At 41.1% G+C, this 20,278-nt stretch overlaps 1 protein-coding gene across 2 annotated transcripts in view; it reads left to right on the top strand.

Annotated features, from left to right (window-relative positions):
• Positions 1–20,278, top strand: part of PAMR1 (peptidase domain containing associated with muscle regeneration 1) — a 56,585-nt gene that overhangs the window by 26,706 nt on the left and 9,601 nt on the right. Inside the window, exon 7 of one of the 2 annotated variants that reach the window (XM_085062669.1) lies at positions 18,948–19,118. The exons of the other annotated variant lie outside the window; for it this stretch is intronic. Within the exon in view, the coding sequence (XP_084918795.1) occupies positions 18,948–19,118 (171 nt within the window). The remainder of the gene's footprint in view (positions 1–18,947; positions 19,119–20,278) is intronic. 2 annotated transcript variants of the gene reach the window in all.

Below are 20,278 nucleotides of genomic sequence, written 5' to 3' on the forward strand. Positions count from 1 at the left end.
GTAATGAATTAGCCTTATCAGACAGAGGTATCCCTGCCTGCTGCTTTCCACTACATGGATCAGCTGTTCTCTACTAAAAACACATACCCCAGCTGAGCCCTGTACTTAATGCTCTACACAAAGTCAGTCATAGGAAATTCATCTTCCCTTACTGGCACCATGAATGAGAGACACTTGGGATCAAAACAAATGAAAAAGGGTAGATTCTGGCCATATCTGTGTTGGTAGTCCTTACTGTACCTGTAGTCATACACCTGGTTTTGTCCTGACAAGGGAAATTGTAAAATAACTGGATTCAAATCAATTGTCTGTTCCAGTGATTTACTTCTTCATGCATGAAAAAATCTTCGTCTAACAGGGCTCAAAAAATCATGAGGGAGTAAGAATTGTACAATATATGCCACGATAAAGGCTATATCATCTATACTAGTTGAAAGGAGCCTTCTGCAATATTTAAAGTCACTGAGCTAGAGCTGACCCTGGAGGATTTCAGTGATAGTGGTGAAATCCACTTGGGATCATATGTGGCCCAAGACAGAAAGCATGGCTTACTGTATCCTGCTGTGGCATTCCTCTGGCCATAAGTCACACAATGCCTTGCCTGCTAACAGAGGTTTCAGTTCTGTGTCAGAGGAGCCAATACACACCAAGCCTCACTTCAAAATCTCCCACATTTGCCAATGTTAGGAGTGGATTTATCTCCTAGTATTTCTTTTATTTCATTAGGGGAGTTGAATTATAGTGGCATGGTTCCTCCTTTTATGAGTCATTCTGAGGTAAAAGACCTTTCAGTTTCTACTGATCCAGAAGTAGCTCAGACATGAGGAGAGATGGTTTCATATTTTCCATAAACCCGAAAAAAATTTCTTTCTGAACAGCATGCCACCTTCTGCCAGATTGCACATATTCCTGGTATATTTTCTGTAGGTAAAAGGTTGCTAAAAATTTAAGGTTCCTGACCGCAGGACTAAGAGTGTCTGGCTCTTCTGCTAACAGCCTCTTTCCTGTGAGTAGTTGTTTAGCAGGTCATTTAGGGACTGGAAACTCCTGAGCTCTTTGCAACTGCTCAGTGAGATTAGTTCTGCTCCTTTAGAAGAGAGTTGCAAAAAAAAAACCCAGAAGGAAAGATTCCTGTCTGATTCAGAACCAACTGAAATTTCAAGTAATTACATTTCCAGCAAACCTCAACCCTAGTTTTGGCAGGCTTTACACTACAGTCAAGGCATGGAATGAAGCTCATATTCTTTTACTGACTTTCTTTTGTAATTCCAGCGTAGAAACTTCCCGTGTGCAACATACACTGCAAACAACAGGGGAGATAGTTGAAAAACAACAGGATGAGACTTCTGTCATTGTAAGCAATGAAAGTTACAGGATGAAAGAGAGGAAACACTTAAACACATACGCAGTAAGATTTTTAACTTGATGGGAATCCTGTAGTTTGATTAGTAAAAGAACAATTTCCATGGATAAAATTCTGTTACTTTATGATGTTTGTGGCTGTATGTTTGCCTTTTGCTTATGCTAGGCATAATATTGTTTTCCAGCACCTGTATTGCTGCCTTCTATGTGAATAGCAAACCTCACAGTTGGAAAACATCATGGCAATTTTTTTTTTTCTGGCTTCAAGTATTTTTTTTTCAAGATATTTCCTTCAGTTTTGCCAAAATGCATCCTAAGTATTTTCCAATGTATGGGAAGAAAAGTCAGAAAATTAAGGTTTGATTTGTTTTTCTAAGAAGAAAAGGAAGAACTGGGAAAAAGATCTATTACTGTAATTCTTTAAAAATTACTTGTAGTTTCCTGAACAGCCTTTTAGTTTAAATGTTAAAGAGAAATTGTATCTTCCTCAGAATCTTTCTTTCTGTTAGGTCTTGCAGCAAAAGTGTTGTCTTGTGAGGTGGAGCCAAGGGAAATAAATTTATTTCTGCAGAAAACTCTCATAAAATAAACACTTTTGGAATATTGGATATTACTTTGGACACTATAAGACTGACTTTTTTCAGTCTGAATTTCTTGGAGTAAGTCAGGTGCAATCCCATTAAAGTTAATGGATGAAAAAAAAGTATAAGAGAGAAGGAAATTAGAGCCCCTTAATGTTAAGTGCATGTAGAAGCTCTGAGGTGGTGCAACAGAAGGTACCCAGAGAGATATGAGGGTTTTAAAGAAATCCAAGGGACATAGTTCAGATGAAGGGAGGCTGTGGGATTAACTCACTGAGGAGTAGGTTAAGGCCAAGTTAAACAAATTTAGCAATGGGTATTTCCTGATGGAATCAGAAATTTTTTAATTCCCTTACCATCCCTATGCAACTCTATCTTTTTGTCTGTCACCAAGTTCAATTTTAAAGATGTGGGAGTCACTATTGGAATTATGGAAATCACCTTAACGAGATAAACCACAGGGAACCTATTGTTTCCTCTGTTAAATTAAATTCCATCTATTTAGCAGGATGATCAACATTGGTCAAGCTGCTTTCCTGGGGTCATATTTAGCCCTAATTGCTCTGTCACTTACAATCTGCAATATTAATAAAATAATCCAAGGTTCAGGTTACTTACAACTAGCAGTCTCTTTTATCTTCTACTATAGCAGCAGGAAATTAACATTTTGTTTACAATTTGAAGGGCTAATATAGTGATTTAAAGGCTTCATCAACATTGAGTGAAACGTAGGCATGTATCTTTCTGACAGCTGCTAATATATTTCAGTCAGTCCTGTTTCAGGGCAAGAAATATTTTCTATAAATATGTCTGATTTCACTCCAGAGACTGTTTAAAAAAAATCTATATGAAGTAGTTAAACAAATGCTAACCTTCTATCTTCTGACCTAAAACATGATAAAGACAAGTCCTAAGGGTAGCAGAAAATACCTTCTTACAGATAAGCATGCTTTGCTATCATGATACAGTAAGTAGATATTCCTGTTTTAAATAGTTGGGCTTCTTTCTGATCTTAAAGTGAATTTGCAGAATACTAACATACTGCTCCCAGTGACCCCTTAGCCATGCAGACATGATTGAGATCGAACTCAGGCTTTTCTCTTTGACCTTTGTGGATTTTAATGCTGTCAGAGGCTTTAGGAATCCACAAAACCACATAATCTTGTTGTCCTAGCCTGCAAATACACCAAGACAGACCAGCAACTTCATCAAAAGATGCAGGGGAAAAGTAACAAGCTGACTAGTGCACAACCTGCATGCTAAAAACCATTGACTCCAGTATCAGACTCTCTGTGACTTTGTACAGAATGTCAACTACTTGTTTAACTCAGACTAAGAAAGGTCTTTTCCAAAGTCTCCCTGTTGAGTTTGCCTGCTGAGGATGCAGCTGTAGAGATGGTATTGCTGGTACCCCATAGCAAATGCTATTGCCCTCTGCTTGTCCTCCTCCTAGGACGGGCTGTTCTGACTCGAGTCCTCCCAGGGCTTGCTGGCCCCAAAGCAAGAGACCTTGACCTCATCCTGCCCAGAAATTTCCTGTTACCTTTATTTCAAACAAAGCCAGGCAAACTGGAGTTCCTACGCAAATAAGAAGAGCTTTGCTGAATGGGGAATTCAGGGCTGAGATCTGATTTCCATTTTTATTCTGTTTCTCGCTCCTGTCTGCCAAGTAGAAGAGGTTTGTTCTGCATCCTAATGAAGAGTCTAATCCAACTGACAAAACTGTATAAACTAACTCCTTGCTGTAGCCTTTGATGTTGCTAGGGCTGGCCTTACTGTGTGCCAACAGGCCTCTGAATATAGCTTTCAGGCCTTTCCCCACTGCTGATATAACCCACTTCCACCCTTTTTGGCCCCATACATCTGTCACTTGGGCTGGTTCTTAGGGATACACTCATCCTATCAGAGGGACAGATATCTAAGATAGGGAGGAAGCATTAACATCCCACCACCACACCCCACCCCCTGTTCTGGTGTGGGAGAAAGGAGCCCAGCTGTCAGTGCTTGGCATAAGCTAGACAGAGTTTGAAACCCAGCAGAGCCTAGGATGAGGCACTGGGGAAAAGTTCTGGGCACTGAGTCTAGTTTTCTTACCTAACCATGGACATGTAATGCAGAGTTTTCTAAAAGAATGTTTTTTTAAATTTTGTCAGAAAGATTCTCTGTAATAAATTTCAAGGAGTGCCATAATCACTGTATAAGGGTATAATTATACATTATATCAGTGTATAATCACTGGTATATACTGTGCCATTTGCAGCTCATGTGTGTTATACCTTGCCTACGCTGCCTGATTACAGTGGAGAACTTCAGATCCAAATAAATGCCCCTGAGTCCTTTCTTGCCACATTGTCCTGGAAATCAGTCCTATTCCACTTAGGGAAAATGTTCCAAATAGAAATATGACTCTTAATTTCCCTCCTCCTGAGGCTGCCATTGGGAATGTTTTTTCGTTTTGTTTTGGTGGGTTTTTTTTGTTGTTGTTGTTTGGGTTTTTTTGTTTGGTTGGTTGTTGTTGCTTTTTGTTGAGTTTTTAAATTTTTTTTGGGTTTTGGGTTTTTTTGGGTTTTGGGTTTTTTTGGTTTTTTTTTTTTGGTTGGTTGTTGGGCTTTGCTTGGCTTTTCCAGTGGAAAAATGTAACAACTCTTTTTAAAGGGACAGAGTTCCTTTAAAAGTTCTTCCTTCCAGAGTTTAAAGTTCTTCCTCACTTGTGTCAAGGTCACTCTTTTGGTGGCTATGTCACAGAGATGAGAATAATGACACTCTTTCTCCACCACATTTCCACTGTCCTCCCTATTGGCATATGTGTATAGGATAGGAAATAAAAACCCAACCGCTGCTGTCAAAGCACCTATATACCTGGAGCTGCTAAAGAGTAAAGGCTACTGATTTTTCTTTGCATTACAATCCAAGGGTTCACCTGCCTTGTGACCCACACAAAAACCTTTCACTGAGTATGGCAGTTCTCAGGTTTTGAAGCTCCATTATGGGCTACAGGCTGAAGCTCAACACAGCACCACCCTTTAGCCTGTCATGCAGCAACCCTGTAGTGTTGAACAGGATGATCTCAGACGTGGCTGTTCTCCAGAACCTTCCTGGGACTGCCTCTGAGAAGCAACATAATATTGAGAGTTTTTTAACAAGTTACTCCAGAGTTCAGTTCTGGTGGCATAATGCCATCCGTCATTTTAGTGAGCTGATCAGAACACTGTGATGCTGCCTAGATATTTGCTAGGATGTTATCCTTACCTCCCCATCCTGCCTCACAGCATACTCACTGCCCCACAGTATACTCCTTTCCAGGAGAATCCTGTGTTTACAAGGCAATCTGTATTGGTCAGTGTCTAGTGTTGGAATTTGAAGGGCTTAGGTTGGGATGGAGGTAGACATTTCTGCTCTCAGTTTTCACTTTTCTGGGAGATTTCTCTTTTGGTTAGAAGGATGTTGGAACCATTCACACAGAAACTGCCAAACCACCAAACATTATGTCTGGTGCTTTAAGATAACCAAACATCAATTTCAGGTTGTCTTAATTCACTGAGCAATAAACTAAAGCAGTGCAGCTCCCATTGCAGAAACAGCCAAGATGCCTCAGGAGGACAAAAACACCTAAGAGAAAAATGATGTTGATGGCTGAGGATGGATATTGCTACAAACATCTGAAGCAGCCACTAAACAACAGCTTCTTTTAAATCAACCTGGAGTAAACCAGTCCCTAAGACTGGCCTTTCTTTCAGTTCCTTCAATATGACTGTTGGATTGGGTAAATCACGCAGTCTCTGGGAGAAAGGTGCTCATCATACTTTTATAGTGTTTTGAAACTCCAGCAAGTATCACTGACAGCAAAGCTGAAAGAGACAGAACATCTGCTTTACTGACAACTCCTCTTGTCCCCTTGTTACTTCCTCAGTGTCAATTAACTAGCCATTTTTTTAGTTTTTCCGAAAGTGAAACATATCTGGTAAAACCCCATGGTATTCTGCCCAGAGCATAGCCCCAGGCATTGCTATCATCTAAATAAATCAGAAATTGTCTCTTTGTTAATGTAATTTATCCAAGGATAGGCCTGCCGTAGGACAAGTGTATTTCTAAACTATTGTGATAATAGCTGCAAGTTCCCCACACCCCTTTCTTAACGACTGTACTTGTCACCTATTGTCCTGCCTTCCCTACTCCACATAGTCCTAGCCACGCCCCCAGTTTTCCCTATTGGTTCCTGTACCCTAACCCCACGTGGCCCTGGCCACTCCCTCGGATTTCCCCTATTGATTCCTATACCCTAACTCCGCCCCTGTACCTCCCCTGTACCCAGAGGTCACTGGGCCTGTGTGCTGTCCCTGCCCCTCTCTGTTTCCCTATAAAACCCCTTACCCTCCGCCATCTTGCTGTCTATGCTCCACGTGTGTTTATGCTCCACATGTGGCTGTGCATGTGAGGCCTTCGCCCTCGAGGCATCTCTGCCTCGGGGAGGTCGTTGGCCTCTGCTGCACCATGCGAATAAACATCTTCCATGGACACAACGCATAGACCCTCCTCGCCTCCTTTATCACCGCCGGTTGTGGAAGCAGACGAACCAGAGCTAGCCTTATGGCTCCCCGGCCGGTGAGAGCGCAGTGTCCAGCCCTGGGACAGGGGGTTTGGAGCACTGAGGTGCTGAACTGGGCCGGGTAGAGAAGCTCTAGGGTAAAGTCTGCTGCAACATCCTCCAAAACCGCAACACTAAACTACATTAAATGTATTCATAGTGAATGAAAGCCCACCCCAAAACAATACTGAACTTTTTCCTCAGTCTGCTAAAATGTCTTAGAGATAAAACCATCCATAGGATTTTCCCTAGTATGACTTGACATGTGAGGGATGAATCAGTGTCAGGAGCACAGGTTGGACCAAGCTACATCCCAGGTATTTTTGCCACACTGGATGCGACAAAGATACTTTTGCCTGTCATTTCATCACTGAATCATTCAGAAGACTGAGTCTCTCTGACAAGCCTCCTCTAATGTATGGCATAAACCAGCTCTTCAGCACAGAATAACTGCATGCAGGCCAAAACCCAGTGTGTATCACTGACACAGTTCGAGCTCACCCCCACCTTTTGCAAAGGTCACAGAGTATGGGGGGCTGGCATACAGTTGTTAAGTTCCTGATGGTGATCCTTTCTGCATCCAAGCTGAGTATGAGGAGATGTAACTTTTGCGGTTTTTGGAGCTAGAAAAACTGAGAGAAGGGCCCAGAGTAGATGGTACATTTGGGATCTCTGCCTGTATCAACTGTTCGTCATTATTGGCCAGCTAGCCTCCCTCAGCTGCTTCATCACCCTCCTAATCCTCTTTGTCATTACTGGAACCCTAAAAAAAAAAAAAAAATTCAATTTCTAAAAGTACTCTAATAGAAAAAAACATTGGTCTTCTGAACCAATGAGTGAAGACTACACCTCTTCTTAGATTTCCACAAATCACCACAGACAAAAAGGACTTAAACCTCTATCTCCAATTCCCAAAGCTGGTATTTTACATTAAACCATTCTCTGATTTCTACCCTTAAACTGCCCAAAACGCCGTGACAGATAACCCTCACACAAGTTCCAAAACAGCAAGTAAAGTTAATAACAGCCCCTATCAAAATCATCCCCACCGCACAAGAATAAAACATAGCTGCACCACTAAAATCTGATTGAACAGAAAACATATTGCACTACCAACAGCAGCCATCCCAAACTTTCAGCATTCAGTAAACTCCCCCAATAACTACCTCCAAGAACTAAAACAAGACCTATACCATAACAACAAATGCTCCTAAGTCTCTGGAAAAGGATTTGCTGCTAAAAACAAAGAATAAGCATAATCCATTGACATTCCAGACAAATAAACCATAAACAGCACCAATGACACAAACTCAACAACCACCCACACCCTGCAATAGATGCCAACACCAAACCTACCTCTCCATAACACAGTGATGGGTTAGATGCACCTGCTAACCCTCCCAAAACAAAGCACAACCCTAAGAAAAGTACAAAATAGGTCATAATTGTTCCTGCTTGGCCTGTCTCCAGTGTCTATGGCCTGAAAACACGTCGTCATAAACTTCAGTTGCAGGAACCCTCCTAAAATACAACTTTTCTTTTTTTTTCTTCCCCCTGCTACCCCTCTGTTCAGTCCTCTCTGAAGACTGCTGATACACTGTTTGTACTTCCGGGATGCAAGCATACAAACTGCAGCTCTTGCAGTGCTTTGGGGTAACCTTAAAACAACTTTGAAAGTTTGCTGAAATAATCAGCATTCTTCAATGCTGACCGTTTTGTTCTTTCCCCTCCCCCCGAGTTCATTAAAAGGCTTTGTTCCTGCTTGAGGATTTTACACTCAAACATCTCTGAGACAGCTTCCTTACACTCTTCCCTTCATGGGAATCATCTCATTGTCTTCCAAGCTGTTTGCAGGTGATACAAAACACTGCCAAGGCAGAATGGCCCCAGGAGGCAGGAATGAGGACAAAATTGACCAGGCAGAATCCCATTTGTTCCTTCTTATGACTCCCACTCTCCACTTTGGTTTCTTCAAGAGCTCAGAAACTGCATTTCACAGCCAATCAAACTGCCCTGCTACTTCCTTAGTACTCTTCTGCTTTTTAGTTCCCATCATTTTCTTTTCCCTATACTCTCATCTCGACACGTGGTACTTTCCATCTCTCTTTCTAAAATGGGCAATGCCAGATCTTCCTTCCTAAATGAAATTCAGCTTGTATCCCTGCAAAAGGCTGAATGAACTATTCTGTCAGCTACGCTAGGGTGAATCTATATCATTAGATATTGTTTTCTTGTTTCAGTTAATGTGCATTCAGAAACATTTTTTCACAGCAATATGCATTCCTTGAGAATGCCTTTCTCATCCAGCATTGCTTGGACTTGTCCCTGTTATCTGGAAAGATGATGTCTCCACAGTGAAACACCTCAGGATTATTTACTCTCTCATTTGTAATTTGATATAATAATAAGCATTTCCACTTCTTTCTTGCCCTGCAATCTTCCCCCTGAGCAAGCAGTGCTCTCCTGTGCAGCATGATATTGTGATGTTTTCCAAGGGATACATTAGGGAACTCATGATAAATATTAGTTCTTGCTACTGATACAGAAAGTGAATGTTGAGGATTGTTAGGATTTAATTCACTCCAGTATCCCATGCACAAACAGGTCCAGTTGTGTAATTAAATAGGCCATCCAAGTACCGGAAAGGTTGTATCCAGAGACACAGCTTTCTAAGGGCTAAGAACAATGCTGATAAAGATCAAGTGGCTAATTGTAAGCAACAACCTCCAAATTGCCTCCGGATGAATAAATCACAGTGAGTGATCCAAGCATATTTTCTCATGGATACGGTCTCATTCACAGAGGCAGGGAACTAGAAAACATTAGGGGCAACTTCCCATTGGCTGGAAGGGAATGAAAAGATTTGGATTTCAGTAGGGATTACATCATAATTTTGTGTAATTATTCCTAGCCGGTGGAACTACTGCAAAAGCAAAGAGGCCCAGAGAGCAGGACTGGAAGCCTACTCTCTGGTTCTTGGAGCTGGTTGATCAGCTGCTCCAGTTATGATTTCCTTTGACATTTCCAGGATTAATGTGAGGACTGGCAAAATGCAATGAAAGGAGATTTGAACTTCCAGGACTCTTTCATGAGGGACAAATTTAGGCCAAAGACCTTTGTAATGAATAGTGTGCCCCAGCACTTCTTCATGAGCTGTGGCTGGAGCTGGGCATGGAGCTGGGAGGATGTGTCCTGGGACATCATAAGAGGCATGAAGGAGGGTAGATGGTTTCCTCGCTTTTGAAACACAAGGGACTGAGGGCACAGATAGTTTATCAAAAATCCTCCCTTGTCAGCAACCTAAGTGGAAGCTACTGGAATGCACGGGGACACTTTTGGGGAATAATTGTTACTCCTTCAGGACTTGTATTTGGTATTGAAGGCCAGGCTCCTGAGGGACATTTGCTTTTTTAGCTGTTGCAATCACCACAACATGAGCACTTTTGTGAAGCTTAGCCTTGGCTAAGTGCCTGTGATAACACAGAGGTTTGAGGTACCTCTGTGGTCCCTGCCTAGAGCCTCACCCACTTATTGCTGAATCTGTGGTAACAGGCATGACCAAGTAGAGCAGAGCTCCTTTGATATGCGGCTGTAGCTGTTCAGAAAATTCTGCCATCACTGTAAACACCATTTTATCACAGTAGTTTCCATGCCCTTTCCTGTACAGGATCAACTGTAGTGTTTCCAAGCATTTGTTCTCTGCTATGAGAGTTTTGCTTTGAAAAAAATTAATTTTCAATCCAAACCTTAGCACTCTTGGCTTTCCTTGTTCACCCCCTTCTAATTTCTGATTCTAAAAGTTGCAGTCACATTCTTTTTTCACCTAAAGTGCAGAGCCTGTCAGCTCCAAAAAGTAAAAGTTCTGAGTGGAATCAAAGAAGACAAGCGAGCATTCTAGTCATCACCAGCCCCCTCAGACACAACCCATGTAAACACACACCACCCCCAGAAAGCATTTTCTTAAGAGTCCTAACCAAGACCACCTGTCCTCCAAAGCTGTTCAGTTCCCTGCAGCCTGTTCCTGCAGTGTGGAAGAATGATGATCACATTGCAAAGCTAATGCCATCGAGCCTCTCTGGCTCCCATTCACATCCAGCTCTTGCCAGAATCTGGAGCAGAACAGCTGGGCTCCTTAGTGTGGCTTCTTAGTCATCAGAGCTCTCCAGTGTAGGAGAGGTGGGACATTCAGGGAGGTGGTGGGAGAATGTTAGTTTCCTTATGCTGGATCCTGCAGTGTTCGCTACCATTTATTCAGGAGATGTTGAGCTGAGAGCTGTTCTTGAGAGCAGCATCAGAAGATGCCAGGCTCTTTCTGGAGTGTTAAGTACCATCACTGTGAATTGAGCTCCTTGTAGGAACAAAGCCTGTGCTGAAACAACTGTAGGCACAGGGAGAGTGTCAGCAGTGTCATGGAGAGGACCTTCCCACCACTGTTGGGAAGCTTGCTCTACAACACGCTACAGGACCTCATGAATCCAGTATTGCTGTTGGCAGATTCCTGGTGTGCCAATGATCCCAGTGTGCAGAGAACCTTGAAGGCAGACAGGAGCCAGACAAGAACATTGGGATTCCTAAAGAATCAGTCTGGAGCCAGGGTTCCTGCCTCATAATGTGTCTAATGTGCCTAATACATGAAGGTCTGTCAGGCCTGAGCAGAGAAGAGTACAGAGCCACACTGCCTCAGGATGGCAGGATGGCCTGACGCTTCCCAGTGCAAACTATTGTATCAAATCCATTGCCACACTCATATGCTGGTTTGAAGGCCCTGTGCACTGCTTATGAGAAGTAATCAAAAAGCAGTTCTGAGCACTCTGAGCCTTGGCCTCCAGGAATCCCTCACCTCATTCCCTCTTAGAGGATACAGCCATTCTAAAAATATTTTGACAGCCGATGTCCTTATGCTTTTGGCTAAAGCTAGTCTCTGGGCTTATGTGTTAGGCATTAAGCATCTCTGGCTGCTATGCCAAGCTGCAAAAGTAGGATGTCTCAGAAGAACCATCAGAGTCCTCCCCCAAGGCAGTGTTCTGCTGGCAGGCCTTGTGAGAACCTGGGACATCCTCACCTTGTGGATGTGTGCTGGGGAGAGAAGGGATAAGCAAGGGAATAAATGGTATCACAGATTTCCATGGCCTGACAGAGCTCAGAGTGGGCCAAGATTAGGAAATCAGCTCTGTTATGAGTGAAGACTACAGATTCTGTAAATCTGAATTCAGAAGAGGTCTTTACATGTGGGGCTTTGCTAAGGGAGTCAGAATATCCAGCAGTAGCTGCTAAGCTGCTCATGGTTGGGTCCCACCTTAACTCATGTGCTTCACACTCTGAACTATCTGCTCCCCTATGGCTCCATCACCTTTGGACAAAACCCTGCTGCTGAGAATTATATGTAGATTACTAAATGGTATAGTCATTTACTGCTGATTTCTGCACAAAGTCAGGTCACTTTAAATGTAAATGTAGCGAGAATATCAAGAGAAGACAGAACTGTTCCTAGCTCTGCCAGTCACTCACTGCTTGCCTTCAGGTAAATCACTGGATAACTCCATGCTGCAACTTCTCTAGCAGTAAAATCCAGATATGCTAATGTTATAAAAGATTTTGGAAAAACAGAGATTACTGTTATATAATTACTCAGGTAATCAGGCTTGCCCTCTAAACAAAACTTAAACCAAGGAGAAGAATTTGATCAAATCAGACTTACAGTCAAAACGTCAAACATGATGGGATTTACCACTATTGACTTTAGCAGGCTCGGCTGTAGGCAGCCTTTGCAAATATCAGTGAGCTGTATGAAGTGCATGTAGGCGGAGCTGGTTGGGAGTTTTCTGTTAGAATGGTTTCATAGCAGCAAATTTCAAAGACATTTGTATTTTCTGCTGGATTTTTCCTTTAATTTTTGGGTTTTTAATCACAGAGAGAGGAAAAAGTCACTTCCACGTACTCTACATGTTGTGCTCCCTCCTGCAACAGGATCTTGGAGCCACTTTTCTCATGCTTCTGGGTCTTCTGGCTCCAGAGAATTTGTTGGGCACTGCTTTAAAACCATGAAACCCCAAAGCTCAGATACAAAATCCTGATGCTTAGGATCCCTGTGCAGGCGTTTTTCTGGCTCAGGGGCTGCTGTGACTTTTAGCAGCATGCAGGGTAATGATAACACTCACTGGGGAACAGAATGTAATTTAGGCTTCCTCCAGACAAAATGTCCTCTTTTTAAGGATAGTTATTTAAATTTCTTCAATTTCAGTCTCTATCAGGCTTTCTCTGGCAGTTATTTGACTGGTTTGGGTAGCGTGGTGGCTCCAGGGGATCAAAAGTGAGTCCATAACTCTCTTTTTTGTGCAGACACATGCTAGGTTTCATAACAGCAGATGCTGCTCTATTCCCCTACTGACTACCAAGTGCAGTTTCTATGACCATTTTCAGTGTTTGGCCTCCACTGAGCACACAGCACACCAAAAGCAACATTACAAGCCCCTAGAAAAGTTCTGTGGCCCCAACATAAGAAAGATGTGGACCTGTTCAGAAAAAATCCAGAGGAAGGCCAGGAAGACAATCAGAGGGCTGGAGCACCTCTCCTATGAGAACAGGCTGAGAACTGGGGTTGTTCAGCCTGGAGAAGAGAAGGCTCTGGGAGGATTTCACAGCAGCTTTCCAACACCTGAAGGGGGCTACAGGAGATCTGGAGAGAGACTTTTCACAAGGGCAGATAATGATAGGACAAGGGAGAATGGCTTTGAGCAGAAGGAAGGTGGATTTGAAGGTAGAAGATTAGACATGAAGAATGATTTTTTTACTGTGAGGGTGGTGAGGCACTGGAGCAGATTGCCCAGAGCAGCTGTGGCTGCCCCACTCCTATCAGTGTTCAAGACCAGGCTGCATGGGGCTCTGAGCAGCCTGGTCTAATGGAAGGTTCCCATGCTAAGGAGTTGGAACTAGGTGATCTTTAAGATCCCTTCCTACCCAAACCATTCTATGATTCTATGAAAAATGTTCAGATCTATACTACATAGGCAAAATGTTCTATATACAGTAACACAGTCAGCCTGAAAGCCAAACTCTGACTTGCAAATATGTGACAAAATAAATTTCTTTAGCAGTAGCAATACTAAAAAACTTTGTAAGCAAATTAAGAACAAAACTTCATACCATTACAATCTTGCATCTAATTTCAGGGAGGGACAAAAAAGGAAATATAAACCTTTTATTAGTACCAGCAATGAGAAATGAGATTTATTTCAGGCATGCAATATATTATTGAACGGTTGTGCAGAATTTAGAGATAATAAATTATATGTATGAGGGGGTATATATTATTTAACAAAGTGGGTGAGAGGAAGGCAGCAGAAAAAAATAGTGTTCATTTAATGAAGATACTCTGGGACAAAAGCAAATGATAATTCCATCAGGCAGGATTTGAAGGATATTGGAGGGGGAAAAGTGTAGCTCAAGAGATCATCTAATTTATCTCACTGGTGATAAAATGAGCCTGAAGACTAGTTCTAAATGGCAGATAATTCTGATCTGAGGAATGTTTCTTACATATAATTTAAAAGGGAGAGGAATTCTCACTGTTATTATTAATAATAGAATACTTTACTTAAAAATTCAGGAACTTACTGTTCCTGTAGTGAAGTTTTTCTCAGATTGAGGAAAGTTATCTGTGAAATGTGAGGCCATTTTAATGTTTCATATGGGACAGAAATTGTTTTCTTTTTCCCAAGACACCAAAGTAAGAGGCGAGAAGTATAATAAGCTTTATCAGGAATGTGTGAGTTTGTGATATAAACACTTGAGGCAGCTCTGGTTTTTGCTATCTAATAACTGAGCTGTCACAACTGAGCATTTCTGCTAGAGGAGCCTGTAACCACCTTATCATATACCTTCCTACTTTGCTCTCTTATGAACTGTACAGAGCTGTATCAAGCCAAAATTCACCTTAAACCCTAGTGACAAGGGTTACCTACATGCCTGTATAGATTAATTGTGGAACTTCCCAGGAACAACACTGTGTAGCAAAATAAGGAAAAATTAAAACAAACAGAAATCTCTCTGCTCCTAATGTGTTTGCTGGTGTCGCCCTGCTCCCTATATGTCTGTTCTAATTTTTTTAGCTGGAGTTTCAGTTTTCAAATGATGAGAATCATATATTTTCTACTTACATCCTACTATGCCTATCCAACATTTGTCAAAGAGACTTTTATAAATTTTTTTGACTGAGAATTATCTGGTTCCTAATTTTAACCTACCTGAATATACCTCTTTGTCCTCCTTTAAACATTTTAATGTATTCTTTCTGTTTTTACCTTTTCAATTATTATAGTTTTTAACTTTTGCATGAGCAGGGTGGTTATTCTTAGCTTTTAATCACTCTCAATATTATTTTTCCCTAACATTAGTTTCACTTTTCTAGATATAAATTCACCAGGATCTTTATAAGTCTGATGACATCCTGGAGGGAAGAATGGGATCAGCCTAACCCTCATGGAGTCCCTCGGTTGCTCAGACGTTTTTTGACAGAACTTGAATGAATGTCTTTTGTATTTGGCTGTCCATTATCACCTCATTGTAGAATTTTGTAGACACCTAGACCATTATCTGGGTTCTTGGTGGGTTTGGTCCAAGAGGAAGGTGCAGAGGTCCAGCACTTGACACATGTCCAACTTGCTCCAAAGGTAGGAAGCTAGAGTCACAGAGCAGTAGGAATGTTGTTTGTATTTTTCTTTTTTTTTGTGTGTGGAGCAGAGCAGTCTAACTAGAAGCCTAGGAATGGTTCAAACTCATGGAGTGCTCCTGGCCAGCCCACCACCTGCTTCCCAAGGAAGTGCTGTCCAGACGGCTCATAGCCCTGTCTGTGCTGCAGCAGTCAGGGTAGACCAGGCACAGGTACAGCTGGGGTTGGATACAAGCTGGGATGGGCATGGCTAGAGGTCAGTGTGAGCTGTGAGGGGGATCCAGCCCTCTCTGCTGGACCATGCAGAGAAGAAAGACTGATACTCAGAAATGCACAGTAGATGGCAGGATAAAGTCCATCCTGCCTAAGCAAGGGAATCGGAAATCATATTAAATACCTTAGAAAGCTTAGAAACTGAAGACAAGTGGGTCAGGTCATGTGGTTGGATTTTATGGCTAATGTGTATTCAGAGGGAAAGGGCAAAGCTAGGTATGAATGACATTTACAAAATGTTCTTCTCCTTTCTTTTTGACTTCTGAGAAATGTCTGTTGGAGAGTTGGATTTAGTCGTACACCAGGAGAGAATGTTGAAAGACTTCAATAAAATATCTCAAACAAAGAAAGCTGTCAAAAAATTCAATGGAATACACTGCGCATTCTGAAACATGTAAGAATCAGTCAAATTCACACTCTTGATGGGAAGCTATCCACAAAAAAATAAGATAGACTTGGATGAAACACATGGGGGCTAGTATTTCCCTTTATAATAACTGTTCAAAACTCCATTGCCTGAAGTGTTCACAAGTAAAGGGAAAAGGCGCAAAAGAGCTCCGTGAAACATATTAGGTGAAAGGGAAAAAAGGGAAGTCAAACTGAAGTGGAAAAAAACCCCATAGGGCTCAAACCAAAGCAGTAGAAGCAGGTACTAGAGTAACTGTATGAGACTTTCAGACTAGATAATACCGCTGAAAACAGAGAGCTCAGCCAAGGGACTGAGATGCAGGGAACATCTCAAGATTCAAAACCACATTTAATATGAAGAGAGAAAGAATAAACTTACAAAGTGATCCATAGAAAGAAACAAATAGAGTGGCTGTGCCTCCAGTGGCAAATTTTAAAGGATAGGACAGATGATGAAGGAAGACCCTGTGTTACAACACAACAGGCAACCAGCAGCTAAAGGCATGGGTAACAAAAGGGACACATCTAATAATACTACTAAGCTGGTTTGCCATCAGAGAAACCCTACAGTGGCTCTGTGACACAGTGAGTATGAGCTAATGCTTGTAACATCCCTGTGATGAAAGGGGTGCTCTCATTTGTTAGATACAGCAGATGAAGCAACCTACCTATGACAACATTTTTTTAGCTATGATTAGATCTCATGCCCTTCTGCCTCCATATCCTCTGCTCTAGACCATAGTTCAGTACTAAATGAATCTGTGCATGAAATAGTGAATTTACATCATAAATAAAACCAGAGTTGTTCCAGCTGGGTCACAGGGGCACAGACAATCTAAAGAAAGTCTGGCATCAAAAGGACTAGAGACGCAATATCTTTGAACAAGAACAGATACTTGTGGTTAGTAAGCAAGTGTAGCTTGGTGGCATTTTTTCCATGATGGATCTAGAACACAAAAGCACCAAAGCCTGTTCTGCAGAGCTGAACTGGACCATAAGCAAAACAGAAAACCTGTATTTATGATAAAAAGTAGAAGCCGGAGTGAGGCACAGATGGTTCTTCTAATTTTCTCATTTGACGAGCTGAGTGTGACTTTACACTGAAAGAGAGAAATATAAACGTAGGAAAATGGATCGCTACTCAGAGGATATGGAGGGAGTGGCTGGGAATACACAGATCATGAGTGGGAAGATAAGTGTTCTGAGAATTTAAAACACCTAGAAATTCTGTGTTCCCAGTTTATGTGTCACTTATCTATGTGCTTGTGTATATACATATCTACCTATATAGATCTCTGTGTGTGTGTGTCTGTATTTCACATAAGAAACATCAATGGCTAGGAATGATTTTTTTTGTATTTTTGTCATTATTCTTTTGCTAATGATGACATTGATGCAGAATACTTGGAGCCAAGAGGAAATGCTGAGCTACCCTAACTGGATGTGTTTTGATTAGGAGCATTTAGCCTCTCTCTAATGCTTAACTGTTAGACAGTTTTTCTTGCCAAGACCTTTGCTCACTAGTGCACAAATGATTCTTCCAACTCATTGTTTGATGTCTTCTTTATGTGAATCATTGGATGATCCACAATCCATATAAAGAAATGTATTTGTGTGTCCTCAGTGTGAGGATTGCAGGACAGAGGCCTTAGAAAAGGTTTTCCTCTGAAAGTTATAAGTATCAAAATTTGGCTGCAGGTTACCGAACAACTGGGTATGAGGAAAAACAGAAAAGTCAAATAAAGTAGGGATGATCTCTTTAGCATTGAACTGTCTATTGTCGGCAGAGTACCACAGGTGACAGATAAAAAAACCTATATGCATATATATGTCTTGCACTGAATTCTCTCTTATGCAGTTTTCCACTCTGAATTGCCCAGGCAAAGCCAAAGAGATGGGTAATTGAGTAGATACTAAACCATGTGCTTCCTGCATTGCCTACAGAAATACACATGTAATTTCTACATACAGGAAATTGGCTTTAAAAAGTGTAAAAAGTGACTTGGAGAAGGTTAATAGGGCATAGACATTCTCTGCCTCTCATAACAAAGGAAGTACAACATCAAATAAAATTATCAGGTGGCAGACTAGAAACAAAACTACAGAAGGCAGTGCATTTTCTGAACTTAGCCTGCAGAACTCATTGCCACAGGATATTGTGGATACTGAGTATGTAGTTGAGTTTAGAAAATACCAAGACAAATACATGTTAAAAATATATCAGCAGGGTATGTTATACCAAAAATACCATTGTAGTTCAGGTAGTCCTTGAGCTCCAGACTTCCGAATGCTGACAGAATATGCCACAAAAGTATTCTATATGCTTGTTCTGTTTTTATAGTCCTTCCTTCAAACATACTGTTTACTACAATTGGACAGGTTTCTGTGCTGGACGGGCCTTAGCATGGTTGGCTTGATGCTGTCAGAGAAATCTTGCTTATGATGCCTAATTTAATATTTACTAATTACAGTAGTTATATAAACAATCATCTGTATTTTCCCAATAGGGCAAATCCTCTGGAAAGGGTAAATATACCAGTTTAGTCAATATCAAGGTTCTTTTTTAATGTAATTATGTTAATGTTTGATTTACACAAATAACGATACTTTGATATTTCTGAGATGTTATCTGAAAATCTGTATTAAATGTAAAGAGGAATTTGAAATAATTTCAGTATAAGGCTTTTAAGGATCTAAGTTTTTTCTTGACCAAGCATGGTAGTTCATTCCAAACCCCTGTTAAGATGGAAAGTACTTCAAGTACTAATATTCTGAGCAAATGAGTCCTAATGATTCAAACACTTATGCACATGATCACGTCACAGTTCAGAGTAATCCCATTGAACCTAATAGATTTAGTTAGGTTTTGAAAAGTGGGGTGAAAGTGGGATGTAACTGTGTTTAGAAGTGACATCTAAGCAACTTTCTAAAAATCAGCATATACCAGTCTTTTAATTTTGACTCCCATGTCTGTTGTAATTGGTTTTTCAATGTTCTAAGTAAAGAATCATCCTAACACAGTCCTGTTTTTGTAATAAAGTGGATTTTTTTGAAATATCTGAACTGTCAGTGGTGATGTGTAGGACTCCAGGTGCTCCCGCTCATGGTATTGTGGAAGGAGATGACTTTAAATACGGGGCCCGGGTTTACTTCAAGTGCAATGCAGGTTACAGCTTAAAAGGAAGCCATGTTGCCTACTGTCAGCTTGATGGGATTTGGTCAACACATCATCCTGAATGTGGTAAGGTCATTTTAAGTTTTAATTCTTATCAAATATTTTGGCCAGTGTATTCCCATGGAACTAGACTATCTAAATCTCACCTGAAATTTGATAGGTCTGTTACATAGCATGTCCTTTTGTCTTCCTGTCTTTAAGAAGCAGTAAGAATTCTTATTTTACTCTGCTGGAACCCCAGCCTTCAAGACTTTCTTAAATAAAGGTCTGACTGAAACATCAATGGACTGAAAATTAATAACCTCGAAGACTTTAGGCATATATCCTCTTTATACACAGGTTGAAAATGTCTAGGACCAAAGCCGAATGAAGGACATAGTGAAACAATGAATAGTTACTTCCATTACTCTGTACATCTGACACCTTCTCAGGAGAAGTCTGGTGTACACTGTGGAGGTGAATAGGGGCTTACTGTGTGAAGACTAGACTCTTATTTCAACAGAATTCCCATCCTAGAGAAAAACTGATAAAAAAGAAACTTCCTTTCATTGTGACTGTGCAGGACGGCATGCCTACTACTCACATTGGTTCAGCTGTAAAATTCCAAGCCCCTTCTTTTCATTCAAAGAGACTTCATCTTTAGTTTATTTGCATTGCACAGTTTCACTTCCATATTCCAGAGTAATTTCTTTGAATTGAAAGACTGTTTTTACAAGTGTGTTATATCAAACAATGTAAATTTTTGGGGAGTGTTGTAAAAAAGCTGTATGTAAGTTCATCTGAAAGAGCAAGCAATAGAAATATTGTTCTGTCTAGAGAGAAGTCTCCACTTGCAGTAAATGCAATGTCAGGATTATGCCAAGTCCCTGCTGCATGATGGCCCTGGCTAAAGATCAACAGAAAGAGCTGTCTCTAGACTTTGCTGTTACTGAAGTGCTAGGTTTCTCCTTCCCAGATGTTTTCTCTTTGTTTTTAATCAATCAAAAAGGTCATAACCCTGAACCTAAGGAAGAAGACAATTACTGTCAAATTACTGAAATAAGAGAAGGCCTTAAGTGACTTATGTAGTCAAGCTTTTGGTACATTTGGAAACATGCACTCTGCTGATCACATGATGCCTCCAGGCCAGCCATCCGTGCAGAAGGCAACTTGCAAATAAAGCATTATTCTGTGGGGGATACTCTGTAGTCTGTAGCTGCTATCAAATTATCTGCCACTTACGGTTC

The sequence above is a fragment of the Lichenostomus cassidix genome, chromosome 5, assembly GCF_008360975.1.
Source record: "Lichenostomus cassidix isolate B80296 chromosome 5, HeHo_3.0, whole genome shotgun sequence".
NCBI classification, from domain to species: domain Eukaryota; kingdom Metazoa; phylum Chordata; class Aves; order Passeriformes; family Meliphagidae; genus Lichenostomus; species Lichenostomus cassidix.